General features: G+C 44.0%; 1 protein-coding gene across 3 annotated transcripts in view; it reads left to right on the top strand.

Annotated features, from left to right (window-relative positions):
* The window catches only part of sorcs2 (sortilin-related VPS10 domain containing receptor 2), a 729701-nt gene that overhangs the window by 592549 nt on the left and 112088 nt on the right, over window positions 1-25064 (top strand). For all 3 annotated transcript variants that reach the window (XM_072255908.1, XM_072255907.1, XM_072255909.1), the window contains exons 13-14: window positions 3318-3409; window positions 4465-4572. In XM_072255908.1, coding sequence (XP_072112009.1) covers window positions 3318-3409; window positions 4465-4572 — 200 coding nt within the window. The remainder of the gene's footprint in view (window positions 1-3317; window positions 3410-4464; window positions 4573-25064) is intronic.

Genomic DNA, 25064 nt, shown 5'->3' with positions numbered 1-25064 from the left:
TAAATATCTTAGAAACTGCTGATCTCCTGGGATTTTCACGCACAATGGCATCTAGAGTTTACAGAGTATGGTGTGAAAAACAAAAAAAAACTTCCAGTGAGCCTTGTTAATGAGAGAGGCAGAGCACAAAGGCCAGACTGTTTCAAGCTGATGGGAAGGCGACAGTAACTCATATAACCACACGTTACAACAGTGGTGCACAGAAGAGCATCTCTGAACACACAACACATTGAAGTGGATGGGCTACAGTGGCAGGAAACCATGTACATCCATTCAGTGGCTACTCTATTAGATACTTCCTCTACCTAATAAAGTAGCAACCTTGTGTATGTGACTCATGAAGCAACCAGCTAAGCATTAAGCACTAACTATCTTGGGGATATCAAAAAGCGCTGGACTAATTGGCAGATGAAAAAGGGAAATTAAACTTTTTTCTGCAAAGGGTTAGGTTGAGGATAGCCTAGTCTTTTGCTCCTGAATGCTTCAGTAGTGACACTACCAAAAAAGAACTCTTCTGCTCCATCCTTCATTACATTTGACCACCTCCACTCCTACTGCCAAAAGCAGATCTTCCAAGTGGCCAAACACATTAACTCCTATCCCCATTACCATTCTGACATGTTAGTCCATGACCTCCTCTTGTGCCAAGATGAGGCCACCCTCAGGGTGGAGGAGCAACACCTTATATTCTTTCTGGGTAGCCTCCAACCTGATAGCATGATTATTGATTTCTCCTTCTGATAGAAAAAAAATTCTCCCTCTCCCCTCTTCCTCTATTCCCCACTCTGGCCTTTTACCTCTTCTCACTTGTCTGTCAATTCCCCCGATGCCCCTCCTCTGTCCCTTTCTCCTATTGTCCACCCCTCTCCTATAAAATTCTTTCTTCTCCAGCCCTTGATCTTTCCCACCCACCTGGCTTCACCAGTCACCTTCCAGCTCGCCTCCTTTCCCTCCCCCCACCTTTTTATTCTGTCGTCTTTCCCCTTTCCTTTCCAGTCCTGATGAAGGGTCTCGGCCAAAACATCGACTGTTTATTCATTTCCATAGATGCTGCCTGAACTGCTGAGTTCCTCCAGCATTTTGTGTGTGTTGATTTGGATTTCCAGCATCTGCAGACTTTCTTGTGTTGATGATTTACTCTGCTCTTTTTAAATTTGAGAAGTCACCTGATGGTTTGGCTAATGGCTAATGGCTTCACAGAAGAAAATAATATTCAAAAACTACTGTGAAAATAATCACAAAACTCTTAAAGCTATCCTGCAGTGCCCTTATGGTTGGGTATTATAATATTTGATGCAATGTATAGAAGTGAATCTTCACTGTTATTTTTATTTGAGAAGACATTTTCAGCTCTATTGTAATATTAAAAATCATTTTTCAAGCTATCCTACAAAGCCTTTATGCTTGGCTGCTATGGATCTTATTACAATTTTTTAACTAATCCTTCGGTATTATTTTTATTTGACGAGAGATTTCCAGCGATACTGTAATTCTGAATATTTTTTCAAATTTCACCATGTGTATACCATACGTTATTTTACTTTACCAGGATGATGCCCGGACTAGAGGTCATGTCTTACTACAGATAGGTTGAGTGAGCTAGGGCTTGGTTTTTCTCTTTGGAGAGGAGAGGATGAGAGGTGACTTGATAGAGGTGTACAAGATGATAAATGACATAGATCAAATGGACAGCCAGAGACTGACTGTTCCCCAAGGCAGAAATAGCTTATACGAGGGGGCATCATTTTCTGGTGATTTGAGGAAAATATAGGAACGTTCTTCACACAGACTGGTGGGCGCATGGAATGCCCTGCCAGGTTGTAGAGGCAGGTACATTATAGGCATTTAAGGAAATTTTAGCATGTGGATTATAGAAAAATGGAAAGTTATGCGGGAGGGAAGGGTTAGATTGATTTTGGAGTAGGCTAAAAGGTCAGCACAGTATCAAGGGCTGAAGGGCCTGTACTTTGCTGTAATGTTCTACTTTTATAACATCTTAAGACAGAAAAACAAATGAAGATGTTGGCCCTAACGGAATTGTAAACAGCATTTAAATCAGTGATGCGAGGGAGCCAATTGGTCTGTGTGAGTAGCCAGCTAAATGGAATCAGAATCTGAACATAAGACCATCTGGGAATACCAGGTGCAGGGTTCATTGCCTAGGGAAACAGATGATCCGGCCAGCAGGCAGAATTCATGCCCCAACAACAACCTTGCTCACATTTCATATGCTAAAGGAAACTGATTGCATAGTGGTTAAATCACAGGCTGTCCATTCATGAATTAGCTATTGTTAACATAAATCAGAGCACTAGTAAATGTTTTTAGTTAGTACTGAAGATAGTATTTTAACATATCTTACATTCATAATGACAAATATGAATGTGATTTGTTTGCTTCTTGAGTTCATTTTTTGAATTTTCCTATTAATTAAAGGATGAAAAAAGCAATAACTGGCTTTAAGATGAGTTTGAAAGTGTTCTTCAGTTGTCAGTAACAACTGCTGTCATTTAGTTGAAAGCAGAATTTATTTTTTTTATGGATCACACCCACATCCAGTTTTATTCTCATCATCTTTGCATTTTCCATTTTCTGTCAATGAACAATTAGCATTTAACTCACATTGACTTGTTTGTGCAGTATGCTGAATTCAATCATACTACAATCCATTATCTGGTAAACTGATGGCTTTAGTCTGGATTAGTAGTATAAGTGGAATTCCCCAAGCTGTGATCTCATCTTGTCTGATTCCTAACAGAGCACTTTGACACTAGATGAAAAAATTAGGTGAATCAAATTCACTTTCAGGAAGTACACAGGGAGATTTGCAAAATTATAGTGCCAAGCTATGTTGCATTTCGATTGATCTAAAAAACACAGATGCTGGAAATCCGAAATAAAACAGAACAAGGTGAATGTTGCAGTTTAAAGAATCTTTGTCAGAAATTTCATCCCAAATCTTGAAAGGGTCTTTGAATTGAAACATTAATTCTGTTTCTTTTTTACAAGATTCACTATACCTGCGATGTGTTTCCAGCATTTTCTGTTCAAAATTCTCTATTCACTCTGTTGGTGAGTGGAATGTGGAGTGAAGAATATGGAAGTACATTTCCACTTAAGCCTGAGAGCTTTTTAGTTCATTGCACAGATCTTTTCAAGTTTTGAATTAAATCAGAGTTGCACTTGTTATCTAGTACTTCAATTATTTTTAAAATAATGCTGAACTTGTTTATTGTTTCAGAGTTTGGAAGGTAAATGATGTGAGTCTCAGTGATAATCTCAATGTTTTATAGATTCACTGTCGGTATTTCTTTTAGGTATTTGAGGAAGAACATCACATTCTGTACCTCGATCATGGTGGTGTTATTGTCGCCATCAAGGACACCTCAATCCCCCTAAAGATACTAAAGTAAGGAATTTCACTGGTAATTCAAAAATTATTAACAGTTAATAATTTTAATGTATCATTTGCAAAACCTGTCTTTATTGTGACTTAAATTTACTTCGGTAGCACCTGGGTTGAGTGGGAAGGACCTCAGTCTGAGTGAGGCAGTGGAAGGACCACAGTCTCTGGAACATTCGGAAAGTCAGTTAGTGAACACATGTCACAAGGAGGAAAGTGTGAGAAGGAAGTGGGGGTTGGCCTGTCTTGGATTTGGAAGGTATTCTGAAGTAGCGAGGGAAGGTGGAATGGCCTGGAAATGAATGGGTGCTGAGTTTTGGTTGTGGTGGTGGGATATTGATATGATTTTACAACTGGCTGAAACTTAACTTTTGGTGCACATTTTTTAAATATATCCTTCTTCCTGGGTGATTAACATCAGTAACAATTTTCAGCTGTTTCCTTATTTAATTGAGTCCCCTGCCTGTGCACTTCACCAATAAAGGACAATTGGATCTCTTGTCAGCACGGAAACGGGATCTTCGGTCCGTCTAGTCTGTGCTGAACCATTTAAACTGCCTAGTCCCATTGACTTGCACCTGGACCATAGCCTTCCATTTCCCTCCCATCCAGGTATGACCTACCCAAACTTGTCTTAAACATTGAAATTGAAATTGCGATGGCAGCTCATTGCACACTCCCATTACCCTCTGAGTGAAGAAGTTCCTTCTGGTGTTTCTTGCCACATGGTTACCCCTGTACTCCAGTGATGGACAATCACTGTAGAGTTAATCTGAATCAAAACCGGAGGCTCAGCAGCACCTTCAGCTGTCAACAGATGGTGCCAGTTGCAGCTGTAAATGCTCTAATTCTTGGAAGCAAATCCAATCGAGTCACCTGGACTAATATCTAAAATTTTAGAAAATATTTGCCTGACAGATAAAGAAGATATTGATTATAATTTTGCAGATTCCGATCAGGAGTAACTGCTGAGTTGGCTGGGATCATGTTGTTTCTCCTTTACAGTAACAATTGCCCTAACTATGATGAGAATAATGAAATACTGCATATTTTACATCCAGATTCAGTGTAGATGAAGGATATACTTGGACAACACACAATTTTACCAGCACTTCGGTCTTTGTAGATGGACTCTTGAGTGAACCAGGGGATGAAACACTCGTTATGACGTGAGTACTTAAATAGATTAAACTCATTATGTTTTCTAAGCTAATATTGGTGTGGGCATTTTGTGGTCCGACCTGCAAGTCTCTCCTTTCAGGCAAGAGAGGTTAGGATAAGGATTATTCAATATATCAAAGGTGTGAATATAAATTGTTTCTATACTCTGAACTGTTGCTTAACCTGTGTGAGAAGTGCACTCCACTCAATTCAATTACAGAGCAAATAGCAATGATAGATTGGAACAATATACACTGATCGAAGATGATTGTTGAGCTGGAAGGCTTATTGTAGTTGGCATGTGGATTATCAGTCTCCTTGTAGTGCTCTTGACTTCTTTGCTGGAACTGATATGGGTTAATTCTAATTATGTTTCATTTTTTAAATAGAAAGCAGAAGACAGAGTTACAAATTGTTTGTGCTGCTTTCCAGTTATGATCTATTGAAAGTAATTTCTTTGGGTTTCAGTTCGGTCTGCTGACAAATAATTTTTGCCCTTACTTTTAAAATCTAGGAAGTGTGCAAATCATAGTCTGTTCAAAATGTATTGAAAATATGAGATGAACTCACAAACACAGCAGATGTGCATTTTAACAGATACAAAGGGTTTAACCTATCCATTGTGTCTTCCCTGTAGTTACAGGTACAGAGACTCAACAAGTAGCAAGACACTTAATATAAATACCAATGCAATTAAAGTAGCTACTCGTTATGCCTATGAACAAGAATTCATCACAGTCACAAGTTATACCCTCAAGACAGCTTGTGAAAGACCAGGCCTGCCAAAGTGTCTCAGCCAGAAACGTCAACTGTACTCTTTTCAATAGATGCTGTCTGGCCTGCTGAGTTCCTCCAGCATTTTGTGTGTGTTGCTTGAATTTCCAGCATCTGCAGATTTTCTCTTGTTTGTGAAAGACCTTTTCAATTGCAGGTAGCATTCCAAAAGTTACCTTTAAATGGTAGTAGGCATAACTTTACAGGGTTAAATGGAAAACTGTTTCTGATTAACATGTATGTGTGCATGAAAAACAAGATGTTAGATGCACATATCTCTCTTCCCAATATACAATTATGAAAGAAGCTGCAGAGGGTTGTAAATTTAGTCAGCTCCATCTTGGGTACTAGCCCACAAAGTACCCAGGACATCTTCAAGGAGCGATGTCTCAGAAAGGCAGCATCCATTATTAAGGACCTCCAGCACCCAGGGCATGCCCTTTTCTCATTGTTACCATCAGGTAGGAGGTACAGAAGCCTGAAGGCACACACTCAGGAACCCCTTCTTCCCCTCTGCCATCTGATTCCTAAATGGACATTGAACCCTTGGACACTAGCTCACTTTTTTAATATATATTCTGTTTTTTGCACGATTTTTAATCTATTCAGTATATGTATACTGTAATTTATTTATTTATTGTTATTATTCTATTTTGATTTTTATCTTTTATATTATGTATTGCATTGAACTGCTGCTGCTGAGTTAACAAATTTCACATCACATGCTAGTGATAATGATTCTGATTCTGATTACTACCTTAAGCCATCAGGAACACCAGAGGGGTAGCAGAGCGAGCCTGGAGATGGCTGTAGATCAGGAGTGAATCTTGGCAGAGTGCTACTCAGACACAAGTCAGAGCCTGATCAGCCCCAGATGCATTGCCTGGGTGATGGTGTCTGATGTTGAAAGACCCAAAGCACCCTCTGACCCTGGGTTACATCACTGATGATGTGGCTGAGTGCATTGCATGATTTGTCATTCTATCTAGAAAGCAGGCAAGTTGGCGTAGCTAACACACATCAAAGTGGCTGGTGAACGCAGCAGGCCAGGCAGCATCTCTAGGAAGAGGTACAGTCGACGTTTCAGGCCGAGACCCTTCGTCAGGACTAACTGAAGGAAGAGCTGGTAAGAGATTTGGGAGGGGGAGGGGGAAGGGGAGATCCAAAATGATAGGAGAAGACAGGAGGGGGAGGGATGGAGCCAAGAGCTGGACAGTTGATTGGCAAAAGGGATATGAGAGGATCATGGGACAGGAGGCCCAGGGAGAAAGAATGTGTGTATATAAATAAATAACAGATGGGGTACAAGGGGGAGGTGGGGCATTAGCGGAAGTTAGAGAAGTCATGCCATCAGGTTGGAGGTTACCCAGACGGAATATAAGGTGGTGTTCCTCCAACCTGAGTGTGGCTTCATCTTTACAGTAAAGGAGGCCGTGGATAGACATATCAGAATGGGAATGGGATGTGGAATTAAAATGTGTGGCCACTGGGAGATCCTGCTTTCTCTGGTGGACAGAGCGTAGGTGTTCAGCAAAACGATCTTCCAGTCTGCGTCGGGTCTCGCCAATATATAGAAGGCCACATCAGGAGCACCGGATGCAGTATATCACCCCAGCCGACTCACAGGTGAAGTGTTGCCTCACCTGGAAGGACTGTCTGGGGCTCTGAATGGTGGTAAAGAAGGAAGTGTAAGGGCATGTGTAGCACTTGTTCCGCTTACAAGGATAAGTGCCAGGAGGGAGATCAGTGGGGAGGGATGGGGGGGAACGAATGAACAAGGGAGTCGCATAGGGAGCGATCCCTGTGGAAAGTGGGGGGGGGAGGGAAAGATGTGCTTAGTGGTGGGATCCCGTTGGAGGTGGCGGAGGTTACGGAGAATAATATGTTGGACCCGGAGGCTGGTGGGGTGGTAGGTGAGGACCAGGGGAACCCTATTCCTAATGGGATGGCGGGAGGATGGGGTGAGAGCAGATGTGCGTGAAATGGGAGAGATGCGTTTGAGAGCAGAGTTGATGGTGGAGGAAGGGAAGCCCCTTTCTTTAAAAAAGGAGGACATCTCCCTCGTCCTGGAATGAAAAGCCTCGTCCTGAGAGCAGATGCGGCGGAGACGGAGGAATTGCGAGAAGGGATGGCATTTTTGCAAGAGACAGGTTGAGAAGAGGAATAGTCCAGATAGCTGTGAGAGTCAGTAGGCTTATAGTAGACGTCAGTAGATAAGCTGTCTCCAGAGATAGAGACAGAAAGATCTAGAAAGGGGAGGGAGGTGTCGGAAATGGACCAGATAAACTTGAGGTAAACTCACGTTTGGGGTAGCTAAAATAGAATTTTGAATTACAGACCTTATCGCAACTCCAAAGTTATAATGTGAAGTTTATTGTCATGTGCACAAGTATATGTGTGCATGGGTATGATGAAAAACTTACTTATAGTAGCAACACAGGCACAGAGCATCAGATAAGCAGTACTCACAAGAAAACATACATTAAACATAAATTACACACAATTTCTACATAATTAGAACAAAAAAGACAAAGTTATTTTAATGCAAGGTAATCAAAGTGGTCACTGTGTGGCTCAACTGTAATGTTTGCAGTTCAGGAACTGGAGGGAATTAGTAGTTCTTGAACGTGGTAGGGTGGACTTCAGGCTTCCGTACCTCCTGCCCAATGGTAGCTGCGAAAAGATGTCACGGCCTGCATGGTTAAATGCTTTGTATCTGTTAAAATGCATACCTGCCTTGTGTGTGATGTCACAGCAGGGTCCACGACTTTCTGCAGCTTCTTTGCTGATGGACATTGCCTTCTTGAGGCAGTGCCTCTTGTATACACTACCGATGCTCGGGAGGGATTTGCCCATGATGTACTGGGCTGAGTCCTGCCTGTAGCTTCTTGTGTCACCGTGCATTCAGATTATCCACGCAGATCATGATGCAATCAGTCAGGGTACCTCCAACAGTACATCTGTAGAAGTTAGTTAGCGAGTTTGGTGAGAAGCCCAAGCCCAACCTCCAAAACCTAAGGCACCGGTATGCTTTCCTTTTGATTGCATCAATGTGATGGGCCCAGGACAGGTTATCCAATATGTTAACAGCCAGCAACTTAAAGCAACTGACTCTCCACTATCAATCCCCCAATGTGTACAGGCACACGTTCACCCTCCTTCCATGGGGCTTGCTCTCCAACCTTTTGCAGGTGGGTTTGGATATATATGAGTAACCTGCTCCCAGTTGTTGTGACTTTCGTTAGCGTGGGCAGACAGGTAACTGCAATTAACTTAATTATAAGACATTAATGAGGTGCTTTTGATTAGAATTTCATTGACCTTTAAAATGTAGCATCTTCAATAAGCAGGAAGTGTATCAACTGCACTTGTTTCAGATTTATCAACTTCCAGTGGCCTAAACTTAATTGGTACTAGTTTTGAAACCTTGCATTTTTTTTTTAGTACATTAAATATCCTTACTTTCAGTGCAGGATGGAATCAGATCCTTCTTGCAAAATCATATCATTAGTCTAAAGCAATTATCCCTGACTGCAGACAGCACGGCAGCATATTCAGGACAACTGCTGATATCTTGCTGTGCAGTAATCCGAGAGGGGCACCTGCTTATCAAAGCACACAAAAGAAGGGGAATACATATTGTGGCACAGTGATATGGCAAGCAGTATTGCTGCCTCACAGCTTCAGAGACGATAAGACAGAGGAGCAGAATTAGGCCATTTGGCCCATCAAGCCTGCTCTGCTATTCCATCATGGCTGATTCATTAATCATCTCAACACCATCTCCCTGCCTTCACCTTGTAACCTTTGACACCCTGACTAATCTGCCTTAAATATACCCATGGACTTGGCCTGCACAGCTGTCTGTGGCAATAAACTCCATGGATTCATCACCCTCTTGCAAAAGAAATATTTCCTCATCGCTGTTTTAAATCAGTGTTCTTCTTTCTGAGGCTGTGCCCCCTGGCCCTAGATTTACCCCACTTCGGTGGGCATCATCTCCACAACCACTCTATCTAGGCCTTTCAGTATTCAATAGGTTTCAAAAAAATCCCTCATCGTTCTTCTAAACACCAGTGAGTAGAGGCCCAGAGCCATCAAACGCTCCTTATATGTTAACCCTTTCATTCCTGGTATCGTTCTCATGAACCTTATCTGGATCCTCTCCTATGCCAGCATATCTTTTCTTACATAAGGGGACCAAAACTGCTCACGATACTCCAAGTGTGGCCTCAGCATTACATTGTTGCTTTTGTACTCTAGTCCTCTCGAAATGAATGTTAACGTTGCATTTGCCTTCCTTACTATCAACTCAACCTTCAAGTTAACCTTTAGGGAGTCCTGCACAGGGTCTTCTAAGGCCCTTTGCACCTCTGAATTTAGAATTTTCTCCCCATTGAGAAAATAGTCTACGCATTTTTCCTTATACCAAAGTGCATGACCATTACTACCTCTCCAGTGTCATTTTCCAGTGGTCAGATAACCACTTTCATCTCTCTTTTTCTCTTTTACTTTTTATAGTAAAATCTCTTTGTATGTTTGTATATTATTGGCTAGGTTACCTTTACATTTCATCTTTTTTTCCCTTTATGCTTTTTTAGTTGGCTTCTGTTGGTTTTTAAAAGCTTCCCAATCCTCTAACTTACCACTAATTTTTGCTCTATTATATGCTCACTCTTTTGCTTTTATACTGCCTTTGACTTCCCTTGTCAGCCAAGTTGCCTCATCCTCCCTTTAGAGTACTTCTTCATCTTTGGGATGTATCTATCCTGTACCTTCTGAATTGCTCCCAGAAACTCCGGCCATTGTTGTTCTGCCTTCATCTCTGCTAGTTTCCCCTTCCAATCAACTTTGGCCAGCTTCTTTCTCATTTCTCTCTAATTCCCTTTACTCTACTGTAGTACTGATACATTTGATTTTAGCTTCACTGCCTCCTAAAGGTTCCTTTATCTTAAGCTCACTTATCTAATCTAGTTCATTACACAACACTCAATCCAGAATTGCCTTTCCCCTAATTGGCTCAACCACAAGCTGCTCTAAAAAGGCATTCTACAAATTCCCGCTTTTGGGACCAACCTGATTTTCCCAATCTACCTGCAGTTTGAAATTGCTCATGACTTGTCCTTATTACATGCCTTTTATAACTACCATTGTTATTTATATCCTACATCCTGGCTACTGTTCAGAAGCCTGTCTATAACTCCCATCAGGGTCTTTTTACGCTTGCAGTTTCTTAACTCTGCCCTTAAGGATCCTATTTCACTTCTTTCAAGGGATTTGATTTCATTTTTTTTACCACCCGAGACATCCTACACCCTCAACCTACCTGCCTATCCTTTTCATACAATGTGGATCCTTGGATGTTAAACTCCTAATTATGATCTTCTCTCAGCCACAATTCAGCAATACCCACAACAGCATACTGACTGCATGCATTCAAATTTAGCACCTTCAGTCCTGTATTAATCACCCTTTTCAAGTTTGGTCCCGTTACACTTCAGCTCATTCCACTGACTGCAATTTTGCCCTATCATCTGCCTGTTCTTCCTCACAGTCTCACTAGAAACTGCATCTTAGTTGTATACCAACTGCCCAATCCTCAGCCCTATTAGGCTGGTTCCCACCACCCCACCCCCACCCGCCAAATTACTTTAAAACCTCATCGACAGCTCTAGCAAACCTGCCTGCTAGGATACTGCTCCTCCTTAGATTCAGATGTAGCTCGCCTTTCTGTGCAGGTTATCCCATCCCCAGCAGAGATCCCAATGATCCAGAAATCTGAAAGCCTGGCCCATGCACTTATTTTTCAGCCACAGATTCGTCTGCCAAATCATCCCCTTCTTACCCTCACTGTTGTATGGCACAGGCAGCAATCTAGAAATTACCACCATTGAGTTGTAATCTTTTCAGCTTTCTACCTAACTTATTATATTTTCTCTTCAGGACCTCCTTCCTCCCTTTTCCTAGCTACATCATTAGTACCGATATGTACCACGACTTCTGGATGTTCACCCTTCTCCTTTACAATGCTGTGGTCCATAGAATCCTGACCTGAGACATCCTTGACCCTGGCAGCCTAGCAACATTACCATCCGGGTGGCTCTTACATCAACAGAATCTGTTATCTACTCCTTTAATTATGGAATCCCTTATCACTGCTGCACTCCTCTTCTTCACCCTCCCCCTCTCAGCCACAGAGACAGACTCATTGCCAGAGATCAGGTTACTGTGGCTTCCACTTGGCAGGTCATTACCCCTCCCTCCCCAACTGTATCCAAAATGGTAAACCTATTATTGAGGGGAATGGCCACAGGGGTGCTCTGCACTGGCAACCTATTCCCTTTTCCTCTCTGATAGTTTCCCAGGTACCTGCCTTCTGCATCTCAGGGTGACTACCTCCCTGTAGCTCCCATCATCACCTCCTCATTTTCCTGTATAACCTGAAGATAATCTAGCTGCAGCTCCAGTTCCTTAACACAGTCTATAAGGAGCTGCAGCTCAGTGCACTTCGTGCAGAAATAGTTATCAGGGAGACTAGAGGTCTCTCAGAGTTCCCACATCTCACATAAGGAACACACCACTAACTCTAGACCCTATCTACATGCACAGGAAAAAAAACTTACTAGAAATTTACTTTGAACCTCTGCCTGTGCTTGCGCAAGCCCATTGAGCAGAAGCCTAACCACTCTTAACGCTGTCCACTGACACAATGGTCACTCCCACTGACACCTCGCTTCTCTTTATTGGGCCCTGCCGAGTGCCTAATAGATGGTTCTGATTGCAGCCTCCTGAAAAGTCCCGAAAGACCCTGAGCTCTTTTAATACTTTGTGATGCCTCACCAATGAACGACCTTTTGTGTTGATTGCAGCCCGCCAGTAAGTCCCAACATCATCCCAGCTCTTTTTAAACCTTGCACTGTGTGACCAACAAATGACCTCGCACGATGATCGGACTTCTGATATCTAGTGCAGTCCATGTGGAGCTTGCATGATCTCCCTGTAAGCTCATGGGTTTGCTTCAGGTGTTCCAGTTTCCTTCCATGTCCCAGAGGTGTGCACATTGTAGGTTAGTCGGCCCCTCTAAGTTGTGTAGGTTATTGGCAGAATGTTATATAAAGTTGGAAGCAAAGGCTGCGGGGAAATTGAGTGGAGGAGTGGTGCTGTTGGATGAGCTGCCATAGCTCCTTCCATTTAATAAGGACATAGAAAGTATGACTGCTGTAGAGGAGAGAGAGACTGCAGGGGAGAGGGAAAGGACATTGAATACCATAAATGCCAGGAGGAAGATTTTGCTCGCTGAGTGACCATGAGGCAGAAAACTGCGGGGGCACATTGGCTGTGGAGTGTACCGTGGCACCGTAAGGGCCTGAATTTGGTGCCATCCTTGGGTGCTGACTGCGTGGAATATGCATGTTCTGACTATGACTGTGTGGATGCCTCTGGGAGGTCCAGTTTCCTTCCGCATTCCAAAGTTGTGTTCTAATGACCCCTTACGGCAGGTGGGTGGCAGGAACAAGTTGATAAGGATGTAAGAGAGAATATGGTGCATTTTACTCTCTCTCCCCGCCCCCACCTTCCATCTTTCTTTATTCCCCACTCTGGCCTCTTACCTCTTCTCACCTGCCTATCAGTCCTAAAGAGGTGTCTCAACCTGAAACCTTGCCTGTTTGTTCATTTCCATGGATGCTACCTGACCTGCTAGGTTCCCCCAGCATTTCATGTGTGTTGCTTTGGATTTCCAGCATCTGCAGACTTTCCTGTGTTTATGATTTGCCGCTTCACTGTGAAGTCTCCTCAAGGGATGCTGACCCTGAAAAAGTTGACATCTTTTCTTCAACTGGAATTGAGTGAGACCCTCTCTCACTGCTCCCCCTTCTGTGATCGCATGTACTCGCCCCGACTCACTACCACAGCCACGTATCCTTCCTGGGAACCTGCCTTCACCGCCATTTTCTTCCACAAGGCTTCCAGCTCCATATTCAGTCCTCCCAGTTTGGACACACTGAGGATCCCAGATACTCACGCTTGATTGACTGCTTCTCCCTCCAAATTCTATATGCTACCCTCTCCGCTCTGCAGAGATAACTGAGTGCCCATTCTCGGTCTCCAGGCCTTTTTCTTCTACACCAGCCATGGAGCTGTCCAACATTACATTGTCCGCCAGATCCATGCTTTCAACCACCAGTTCTTCGCCTCTCTCGTGTCCAGGAAGGATTGGAAGATCACCCACCTTCAGACTGCTGATCCTGCCAGCTCCCACTCCAGTTCCGATGGTCCCGAACGCTTCCAGACTGCGGTCCCTGCTGCCCCCTCCTGCTCGAACCTTGACTTGATCAGATACCCCCAGACTACAGATCTTGCCGACTTTAAACACGGCTCTAGCTGTCTTTGGACACCTCCGGATCAGTGACACAATTGTCGCCAACAACCCCAGGCGCCTTCAGACTGCAAATTGTACCACCTTTATCTCCAGCTCAGCCACCAGCACCACCAGGCCAAGACTTTCCTCACTGCTGCTGGGCCCCTGGGCTCCCCTTCCCCAACTACCACTCTCCCTCCCTGGGTTCCTCAAGCTCTACTCTCACCTCTTGGGCCCTCGGAGCCTCCATCCTCCTCCCACCCCACCTTCCCTAAACACCCTAACCCACCACCCTTCTCTGACGCCCCTGCCTCCTCCCCGCTTCCATTCTATCTCTAATCCCTATGACCTTAAAACCGTACGATGTAGGAGCAGAATTAGACCATTTGGCCCATTGAGCTTGCCCCACCCTTTCATCATGGCTGATCCATTTCCCTCTCGACCCCGATCTCTTGCCTTCTCCCTGTCTCCCTTCATACCCTGGATAATCAAAAAACCAATTAACCCCTGCCTTAAGAATACTTAGCCTCCACAGCCGCCTGTGGCAATGAATTTCGCAGACCCACTACTCTCTAGCTCAAAAAATTCCTCCTCATCTCCATTCTAAAAGGATGCCGCTCTATTCTGAGGCCGTGTCCTCTGGTTTTAGACTCCCCCACCATAGGAAACATCTCTCCACATCAACTCTATCAAGACCTCTCAATATCCAATACGTTTCAATGGGATCCCACCTTATTCTTCTGAATTCCAGTGAATACAGGCTCAGAGCCATCAAACACTCCTCAGATGATATGCCTTTTCAATCCCTCCAAAACTGCTCACAGTATTCCCAGCGAGGCTTCACCGATACCTTATAAAGCCTTAACATTACATCCTTGTTTTCATATTCTAATCGTCTCGAAATGACTGCTAACATTACATTTGCCTTCCTCACCACCAACTTAACCTGCAAAGTAACCCTTAAGGAATCCTGTACCAGGGCTCTCAAGTCCCTTTGCACCTTAGATTTTTGAATTTTCTCTCCATTTAGAAAATAGTCTACTCTTTTATTTCTTCTACCATACACTTCCCAACACTGTATTCCATTGCCATTTTGCTCATTCTCCTAATGAGTTGAAGTCATTCTGTAGCCTCTCTGCTTTATCAGCACTACCTGCCACCCCCCACCCCCATCTATCTTTGTATGGTCTGCAACCTTGACCACAAAACCATCCAAATGATTGACATATAAAGGAAAAAGAAGAGGTCCCTACACAGACTCTAATGGAACACGACTCAGTAATTACCAGCAGCCAATCAGAAATGGCTCCCTTTATTCCCACTCTTTGTCTCCTGACAATTGGCCAATGCTCTATCCATGCTAACCAGTAAATGTTGTGTACTTTGATTTTCAGACACCTTTGACAAAGTGTCACACATAAGGCTGCTTAACAAGTTAAGAACCCATGGTATTACAGGAAAGATGTCAGCATTCTCCAGACTCATGGTAGCCATGGGCACCCATATGGCCCCAGCTGTGCTTGCCTTTTTGTGAACTACATAAAACATGTACCAAGCCTTCCCCAGTAATGCACCCCAACTCTTCCTCCACTGCACTGACGACTTCATTGATGCTGCTTAATGCACCCAAGCTCACCAATTGTATCAACTTTGCCTCTAACTTCCACCCTGTCTTTAAATCCACGTGGTCCATTTCTGACACCTTCTTCCCCTTTCTCGATTTCTCTGTCTCCATCTTCAAAGACAAATTGTCAACTGACATCTTTTATAAACCTACTGGTTCCCACAACCATCTTGACTATACTTCTTCCCACCCTGTCTTCTGCGAATGCTATTCCTTTTTCTCAGTTCCTTCCTCCCCGCCGCATCTATTCCCAGGATGAGGCTTTTCTTTCCAGTACCTTCTTCAAAGAATCGCATTTCTTTTCCTCCACCAGTGATGCTGCCCTCACTCACATCTTCTCCATTTCCTGAACATCCACGTTCACCCATCTTTCCGCCGGCTTAACAGCGATAGAGTTCCTCTTGTCCTGTCCTACCACCCCATTTTGCTTGCACATCCAACACATCTGCAACTTCTGCCATCTCAAAAGGGATCCTACCACCAAACGCATCTTTACCTCTTTCCCCCCCTCCCAAGCCACTCTCTGCTTTCTGCAGGGAAAGCTCCCTCCCTGATTCCCTTGTACATTTGTCCCCTCTCCACTCATCTCCCTGAAAGCTGCCAAAGTGCCCACCTCCCTGTTCACCTCCTCCCTCACCTCCATACACAACCCCAAATCATCCTTCCAGGTGAGGCAATGCTCCACTTGCGAATCTGTTAGGGGCCATCTGTTGTGTCTTGTGTCTATTGATGTGGCCTTCTCTACATAAATTAGGAGTCAGTTTCATCAAGCACCTCTGCTCCATCTGTCTAAAGCAGAACTTCCTGTTGGCCAAATATTTTAATTCCAGTTTCTATTCCTTTTCGGATGTCAGTCACAGAGCCTTCTTGTGCCACGATGAGGCCATGTTCATGGTGAAAGAGCACCACCTTTTATTCCATAGCCTTCCTCCTGATGACATGAATTTCAATTTCTCCTTCTGGTAAATAAAAACTTCCCTCCTGTTCCCCTCTTCTTCTATTCTCCATTCTGCCTTTTACCTCTTCTCGCCTGCCTATCACCTCCCCTCGGTGCCCCTCTCTTTCCCCTTCTCCTATGGTTCTCTCTCCTCTCTGTCAGATTCCTTCTTCTCCAGCCCTTTACCTTTCCTATCCACCTGCTTCACCTATAATCTTCTACCTATACTCCTTCCTCTCCTCCCATCTTTTTATTCTGCCAACTTTTCTCTTCCTTTATAGTCCTGAAGAAGGGTGTGAAATGTGGACTGATGGTCTGAGAGCTAGCATGGGCAAGGTGACTGAACAGCAGTACTCTGTGGACTAATGACACATGGGAAAGGAAGTTGTTTTCTCTGGGAATGAGAATCTGTTTTCAATGGAGAAATGTTGGAAGAAATTCAGAATCAGTTTTATCACCACTGGCGTATGCCATGCAGTTTGTTGATTTGCATTGCAGTGCAATGCAAGTCATAAAATTTACTGTAAGCTACAATACTAGTAAATAGTACAAAAGAGGAATAGAAACTTACATAGAAACATAGAAAATAGGTGCAGGAATAGGCCATTCGGCCCTTCGAGCCTGCACCGCCATTCAGTATGATCATGGCTGATCATCCAACTCAGAACCCTGCACCAGCCTTCCCTCCATACCCCCTGATCCCTTTAGCCACAAGGGCCATATCTAACTCCCTCTTAAATATAGCCAATGAACTGGCCTCAACTGTTTCCTGTGGCAGAGAATTCCACAAATTCACCACCCTCTGTGTGAAGAAGTTTTTTCTAATCTCAGTCCTAAAAGGCTTCCCCTTTATCCTCAAACTGTGACCCCTCATTCTGGACTTCCCCAACATCGGGAGCAATCTTCCTGCATCTAGCCTGTCCAAACCCTTTAGGATTTTATACGTTTCAATCAGATCTCCCCTCAATCTTCTAAATTCCAACGAGTATAAGCCTAGTTCATCCAGTCTTTCATCATATGAAAGTCCTGCCATCCCAGGAATCAATCTGGTGAACCTTCTTTGTACTCCCTCTATGGCAAGGATGTCTTTCCTCAGATTACGGGACCAAAACTGCACACAATACTCCAGATGTGGTCTCACCAAGGCCTTGTACAACTGCAGTAGTACCTCCCTGCTCCTGTACTCGAATCCTCTCGCTATAAATGCCAGCATACCATTCGCCTTTTTCACCGCCTGCTGTGCCTGCATGCCCACTTTCAATGACTGGTGTATAATGACACCCAGGTCTCGTTGCACCTCCCCTTTTCCTAATCGGCCACCATTCAGATAATAATCTGTTTTCCTGTTTTTGCCATCAAAGTGGACAACTTCACATTTATCCACATTAAATTGCATCTGCCATGAATTTGCCCACTCACCTAACCTATCCAAGTCACCCTGCATCCTCTTAGCATCCTCCTCACAGCTAACACTGCCGCCCAGCTTCGTGTCATCCGCAAACTTGGAGATGCTGTATTTAATTCCCTCATCCAAGTCATTAATATATATTGTAAACAACTGGGGTCGCAGCACTGAGCCTTGCGGTACCCCTCTAGTCACTGCCTGCCATTCTGAAAAGGTCCCGTTTATTCCCTCTCTTTGCTTCCCTTCTGCCAACCAATTCTCTATCTACATCAATACCTTACCCCCAATACCGTGTGCTTTAAGTTTGCACACTAATCTCCTGTGTGGGACCTTGTCAAAAGCCTTTTGAAAATCCAAATATACCACATCCACTGGTTCTCCCCTATCCACTCTACTAGTTACATCCTCAAAAAATTCTATGAGATAGTGAGATAGTCTTCATGGAACATTCAGAAATCTGATGGTAGTGAGCAAGAAGTCGCTCCTAAAATGTTGCATGTGTGTCTTCAGGCTCCTGTACCTTAGTTATGAGAAGAGGGCACATCCCAAGTAGTGAGGGTGGGTCCAGGACTCACAGAATATGTCCCAATGAAAGGATGAGCTACATGCACAGGCGCACGTGCACATAAACACAGTACTCCCCAACAGTCCGTCTCCACCCTCACCTCGAGGTTGCCTCTGAAATTATGGGAATGAAAACCTTACTCAATATCCCTCTTCTCCATTTGAACAAAAGCAGTGAGGAATAAGAGGAAGACCACCCCCGGTTGACTGCAGAAGGAAATCCACCACCTCTTCAATGTAGGCTTTTCCTGGAATCAGCCGGGCAAGATCATTAACATTGCTTCTTGATGATGACTGCGTTCCATTTGACTTGATATAGAGTAGATATCTTCTTATTGGAAATGCTGCTGCATCACCTTAATGGCATTTTGGCCACAGCTTACATTAGCACTCTTATGTTTTCCTTAGTAGAAAGTGTAAAAAGATCCTTCCTAGCATCTCCCTCTGTCACCTGAATGGCATGAATTATAACAGAGGGAGATGCTAGGAGAGATGATGCAGGGCAAGGAGGTGAAGGAGGGTGATTAGATGATGACCCTTATTTGCATCATATCGTGGGCCTCCAAGAGTGGCTTCGTGGATGAGCAAATCAAATTGGAGTGATGTGAGTCAGACTGAGATGTTTTAGGCATGAGTGGGCTCGAGTGCGTAAGGAATATAATGCAGATTCATCAGATGATGGGACCGTACATATACACTGCCACAAAGGATCATAATTGAGAAGATTCATGACAGTGCAGATGGAACTAATGAAATAGTCATATAGAACATGGAGAGGTCCAACCCTAGGCTTTGCAGAGCCATGAGATCATGATCTCCACTCTGGATAGGATGCAGCTTTCTTTGAAAGGGCTCTAAGTCAGTCCTGTCACATTATCAGTCTTACTCCAGTTGGCTTTAGGACACACTTTCATTTTCTCTCTCTCCTTTTTCTCCCTCTGCCCCTCTCACTGTACCCCTTGCCCATCCTCTGGGCTTTTCTCCCCCCTCCCCCCTTTCCTTCTCCCTGGGCCTCCTGTCCCATGATCCTCTCATATCCCTTTTGCCAATCAACTGTCCAGCTCTTGGCTCCATCCCTCCCCCTCCTGTCTTCTTCTATCATTTTGGATCTCCCCCTCCCCCTCCCACTTTCAAATCTCTCACTAGCTCTTCTTTCAGTTAGTCCTGATGAAGGATCTCGGCCGCAAACGTCGACTGTACCTCTTCCTATAGATGCTGCCTGGCCTGCTGTGTTCATCAGCAACTTTGATGTGTGTTGCTTACATTATCAGTCTGACTGGTTCAGCTGACAGCTAGAATGGAGATGCAGAGAAACAACACAAGAGGTCTTGCAATTTACATGCAGTTATACCGTGATCGAGTTTAAAGCCTGTGAGCAACGTGGGCCTTCTGCAGTACAATAATATCCCAACCACCTCTAATTGAGGGTCTGTCAACTGGCTCAGTTCTGGGTGAGGGTTCTGAAGGAATGGTGGAGAAATGTGGGTGACAGCAGATCTTTGGCCATTGTCAACTTCTACCACGAAGAAAGCCCTCTATGTAAAGTCAACAAATTGCCCCCACGATAGCCTCTCGGATAGCAAACTTAGCCATGCCTCACAGACATCCCAGCCTGTTCATTAAATTGCTTGAGGTTAGCAATCCTTAGCTGGCCCATCTACAGCAGCAGTTCTTAAGGAGCATGTGTAAGGATGCAGTGTTCCAGCAGCCACAGAGAGAACATTTACATAGTGCTCAGTCACCAAGACTCATTTTTTTTCTCTCAGGAGAGAAGTGCTTCTGAATGCTAAGTTTGTCACATCAGCATGTGCAACCACCTGGAATAAAAATGCAAAACAATGCAAATGCAAATACTTCATCAGAACAGTTCTTTTGAAAAGTTATTGACCTAAAGCATCAATTGGTGACCTTTCAATATGCTGTGCCTTGCTTATACAGCAAAGAATCATTGGCTGTTTAGGACTGTAATGCAGAGAAACGGTTTCACTCAAGAGGGCAATGAACCTTTAGGTTTCTGTACCACAGAGGACTTTGTCATTGTGTTCATTCAAAACTAAATTCAATAGATTTTTAGGTATAAATGAATCAGTGGACTGGGGTTAGTGCAGGAAAATAACGCTAAAGTAAAAGAGTAGCAATAGCCTTGATCAGTGACAAAGTACACATAGGCCAGATGGCCAACTCTCACTTCTATTTCTTCAGTTCTTTTGTAGAAGGCTAAAGGTGGAGTACAAAGAGACTTGTTTCCATATGCTGTACTTCCTTGTAATGTAGAATGTTATTTACGCTATCGATGAAGGCTCAGAATAATCCCATTATTCTGATTTCCTCGCTTATTTACCAGTAACCTGTTCTCTCACACGGCCACCCAATTGTCCCTCCCAATTATAGACCCTCCCAATTGTCCTGCAACATACCTTTACAGGGGTAAATTAAATTAGCCAATTAACCTAAAAACACAAATGTCAAAGGATAACTTCAATTTCTTCAATAGATCAGTTATATAAGGCAGTAGCTGACACTTGTAAGTTTCCTGTCCCTCCACTTCCAACTCTAGAGGTGGGACTATTTTCAGGAGACAGTTCTCTGTACCCGTGAGCCACATAGTCTGAAAAGGCATCGTCACCTCCAGACCTTTCCCTTCCATTTTACATTCTCCCCCACAAACAGTCAAAAATGATGCAGATCTTAACTCAAAGTGTCAGCCATCCGTCTGCCTCCATAGATGCTCACTGACCTGCTGAGTTCCAATAGCAGTGTCCTTTCTTTTGCTCCAGATTACAGCACCTGCAGTCTCTTGTGTTTTTGTCATAATCAGAAGCTTTTCTGACAGCTGAATTATTCAAGCACAGCATGGGATAATGACCACTGTGTTGGGTAAGGGATAAAGACGAACAGCACTGAAGGGCATAGATGAAGAAGGCCTGTGCTTTATAATGTGACTGGGCTTGAAGAGAAATCTAATGCTAGGCAAGATAAATTGAAATGAAGCCTAAACCACAGGATGCAGTTGAGACAATTTTTTCTAAACTGCTTGGGTCAGTAAATCAATTCCAGGACCCTGTCCATGACCTAGCCATAACACTGAAGCTGCTTACTTACTTTACTTCCTTGATAACAGAGATGTGTTTATTCTTCCCATTGTTGAGAAAAAGGATATCTCTTTATGTTCTGCTTTTGTCCAGCAGTATTTCAGAATCATTCATTCAGGGTGCTGCTATTGCTCTATCTGTAGCATTTGGAAATGTCATGGTTGCCAGCATTGATTGTTTAACTTAAGACCCCAGTTCTGCCATGATGGAATTTGAAGTTGTATGGTTTGATCAGTAGTACAAGTAGAGAAGAAATCCAGTATTTATTCCACTATTCTGGTACCCTAATTTCAGAACCCAAGAAATGAATTGTATTTATTGCTAAACCTGGAGAATCTGACAGAGATGATTTCCGGTTTCCTTCTACACATCCCTGCATTTCCTATCAGAATCCTCAGGACTGCACCTCCTCTCTGAAAACTACCTTCATAGCAATATCATAACTGCCTGCTCCTTGTCCTGTCCATCTCCAAACCCATCCCCCGACACTACAAGTGAGCCTCCCCGCTCTTTCCTTGTTACCGATTCTATAACACCTCCCATCAGCAGGCCAAACACCATCCTCAACCCTTTTCCAATCCCCCTCTCCCTCCCATTTATCCTTCCCTCCATGGTCTCCTTCCCAGTATCCGCTTTTGACCCAGGCTCCTACTCCAGCCCCTATCATGTCTTCACTTTCTCCACTCTGATGCTGAGTGGTCTGTCCTCAGCAGATGCTTCATTTGTACACTTGTACTGCACCTCCTTGAATTCTGAGTCTTTTTGCCTATTTTACCTGGATATCTTCTGGTTCTAAATGATTATATATGCATCTTTAATGTCAAACTCTTCTGTGCCTGTTGCTTTGGATTTCCAGCATCTGCAGATTTTCTTGTGTTTATGATTTGCTGCTCCACTGCAAAGTCTCAACTTTGACATCAACTGCCTTGACTTCTCCACTCCCTTCAACCACTTCAACCTTAGCCCCACTGAGCACACAGCTGTCCACTCACTCCGCATCATCCCAGTCTGATGTCAAACCTGCATTCAAAGGTGATATCATTGTAGTCTTTCTGTATGACGAAGCTAGGTGGAAGCTCTTTTATGTCTTCCCCAGCCTAGACCATAACCATGCCAACGAACACCAGTCTGTCACTCATTCACAGGTCTTGTCACCTCAGAAGATCTCTCTCCACAACCTCCAACCCTGTACTAGGCTACACTTCTAGGCTACCTTCTTCCTAAGACCAATCAACTGCCCTGGTGCACCAATTGTTTTTGCCTGCTGTTCTTCCAGAGAACTTGTCTCCTCAACCCTCAACTCTATCTTGTATCCCTTTGTCCAGTCTCTTCCTACCTACATGGCAACACCATGCATGCTCTGCACCATGGTCACAGCTTTCACTTCCCTAGCTTCTCCCCTCACCATGAACATCCAGTCTTGCATTTATTTCTAGTGGGAATAGAGTTCTTCTGCACTACCACTCCTCGCTGCCTGGCCGAACTCCATTGCATCAGTTCTCGAAATGAAACTTTCTGTCCTAGTACATCTGAAATTCCTCATTTCTCAGAAAACATGGATTTCTCTCTGCTGTGATGCGGATGTCACCTGTATCACTTCCATTCCCTGAACAACTTCTCTTTTGACTCCTCTCACTTTCTAGGAATCAAAGACTTGGGCTCGTGTATGGCTCAAGCTGTGTCTACTTTTCGTTGGCTGCGTGGGCTGTCCTGGTTCCAAGCCACTTTGGCACCATTTCTCGACTCTTTTTCTGCTACATTGACAACTGCACCCACATGGAACTTGTCAGTTTTATGACTAACATTCCACTCCTGCCCTATCCCCAACTTCACTTGGGCTACTTCTGACAACTCTCCACTTTCTGCATCCATTGCCATTTATTACAAATCCACCAATTCCCACAGCTACCTAGATTACACCTCTTACCACCCTATCTCCAGTTCCTCTGTCTCCATTGCATCAGTTTTTGAAATGAATCTTTCTGTTCCAGTACATCTGAAATTCCTCATTTCTCAGAAAACATGGATTTCTCTCTGCCGTGATGGGGCTGTCACCCATATCACTTACATTCCCTGGAACCTCCTCCCTCAAGCAGCACAGAGGTAGAGTTACCATGGTCCTTACTTTTCAACCTTCCAGTCTGCACATCCAGTACATCAGTCATCATCATTTCTGCCAGCTGCAACACAATTCCGTTATTGGTCATGTCTTCACCTTGCCACCCCTTTCTTGTTTCCACAGAGACCACTAGCTCTGTGACTCCCTGGTTCATTCATCCCTCCCCACTGTCCTTGTCCCTATTCCTTCCCCAGACTCTTTCCTCTGCCCCTATGCCTCTCTCACCACTATCCAGGGAGCCAAACAGTATTTCCAGGTGGAGCAGAGACTCCCACATACCTCCTCTGGTCTTATCTATTGGATTTGGTTCTCTCAATGTGGCCTCCTCTGCACTGGAGAGAAAAAAAAATATATTAGGCAACTCTTTTGCCAAGCACCTGTGCTTCATCCATACTGGCTATCTTAAATTCTTGGTTATGAATTTCAAATCACCTGCTGTTCCCACAACAACCCAACTGTTCACAGCTTCCTCCACTGCCAGTGTGAGGCCGAACACCATCTAGAGCAGGGATTCTCACCTTTTTTATGCCATGCGCCAATACCATTAAGCGAGGGAACCTCGATCGTGAAAAACAGTACCTCGTAGTCCACCTGGGTAGTCTACAGCTCAAAGACCTGAACATTGTTTCGAGTCATTTCCAATTTCAGAATACCTTTTTCTCTCCTCCTGATCCATCCAAGTCCTCAATACACACCCTTTCTTTTGAACCCCGCAACACCCCAACCCCTTGCTTCCCCTCCCGGCCTGGTCTGTCTGCTTATCAATCACACACGCAGTTGACTATTCCTTCCCCTGCTGTTGCGATCCCCAGCATCCCTCCCTTACCTGGTTACACTCTCAACCTTGCTTTCTTCTTAAATTATTCCATAGTCTGCAGTCACTTAAATGTCACAAATCACCTCCCAGTCTATCACTCTCTCCACTCGCTCCCCACCCAACCCGGCTCCATCTGCTCAGCAGCCCTTCGTCTCCTGGATTGCTTGCCAATTCCTATCTCCCCTGGGTAGAAGATTACACGAGATCTGTTGAATGGGTGAGCAGGCTCAAAGGGCAGAACAGATTATCCTTGCTCTGAGTTTTGGATGAATTAGTGAACAGCAACACAAAACAGACTATGCACACTTCAGTGACCTTCATTCTCTTAGCTGTCTATGATATTTATGACAGAGAACCCCATTTTCATTTTGCATTTTAACTCATCTCCAATGTTCTGGCATTGATCCAAGAACTGCATTTCCACACTCACATAATGCCACGTCTGAATGCTGGTCTGCTTTACTTTCTGTGTCTAGAGGCTGATTTTTATTCCATTTAATCCTTTCTGCTTAAATTAAGCTTTACATAATACTGGCCATCTCACTGGTTTACTTGGTTTCAATAAGAAATCTAAACAGGAATAAAGGCTAAAATGTCCCCAGCAGCAAATGTACCATCACATTGAGCACATCTGATTCTGTACAATATTCATTGCTTTTAAAATATGAACAAGAATCAATCTCTTTCACAAAACTGATGACGTAAGTAACCCGCAAAAGAGGCACAGTGTTTGATCTTAACCTACACATAGACAAACTGATGGAAAGACATTGACGCTGTTGTCAAACTGGCTTGATGCTTGATCAGTG

This window comes from Mobula birostris, chromosome 4 (genome assembly GCF_030028105.1).
Source record: "Mobula birostris isolate sMobBir1 chromosome 4, sMobBir1.hap1, whole genome shotgun sequence".
NCBI classification, from domain to species: Eukaryota; Metazoa; Chordata; class Chondrichthyes; order Myliobatiformes; family Myliobatidae; genus Mobula; species Mobula birostris.
The sequence above is the reverse complement of the archived record's forward strand: the minus strand, read 5'-3'. Positions and strand labels throughout refer to the sequence as shown.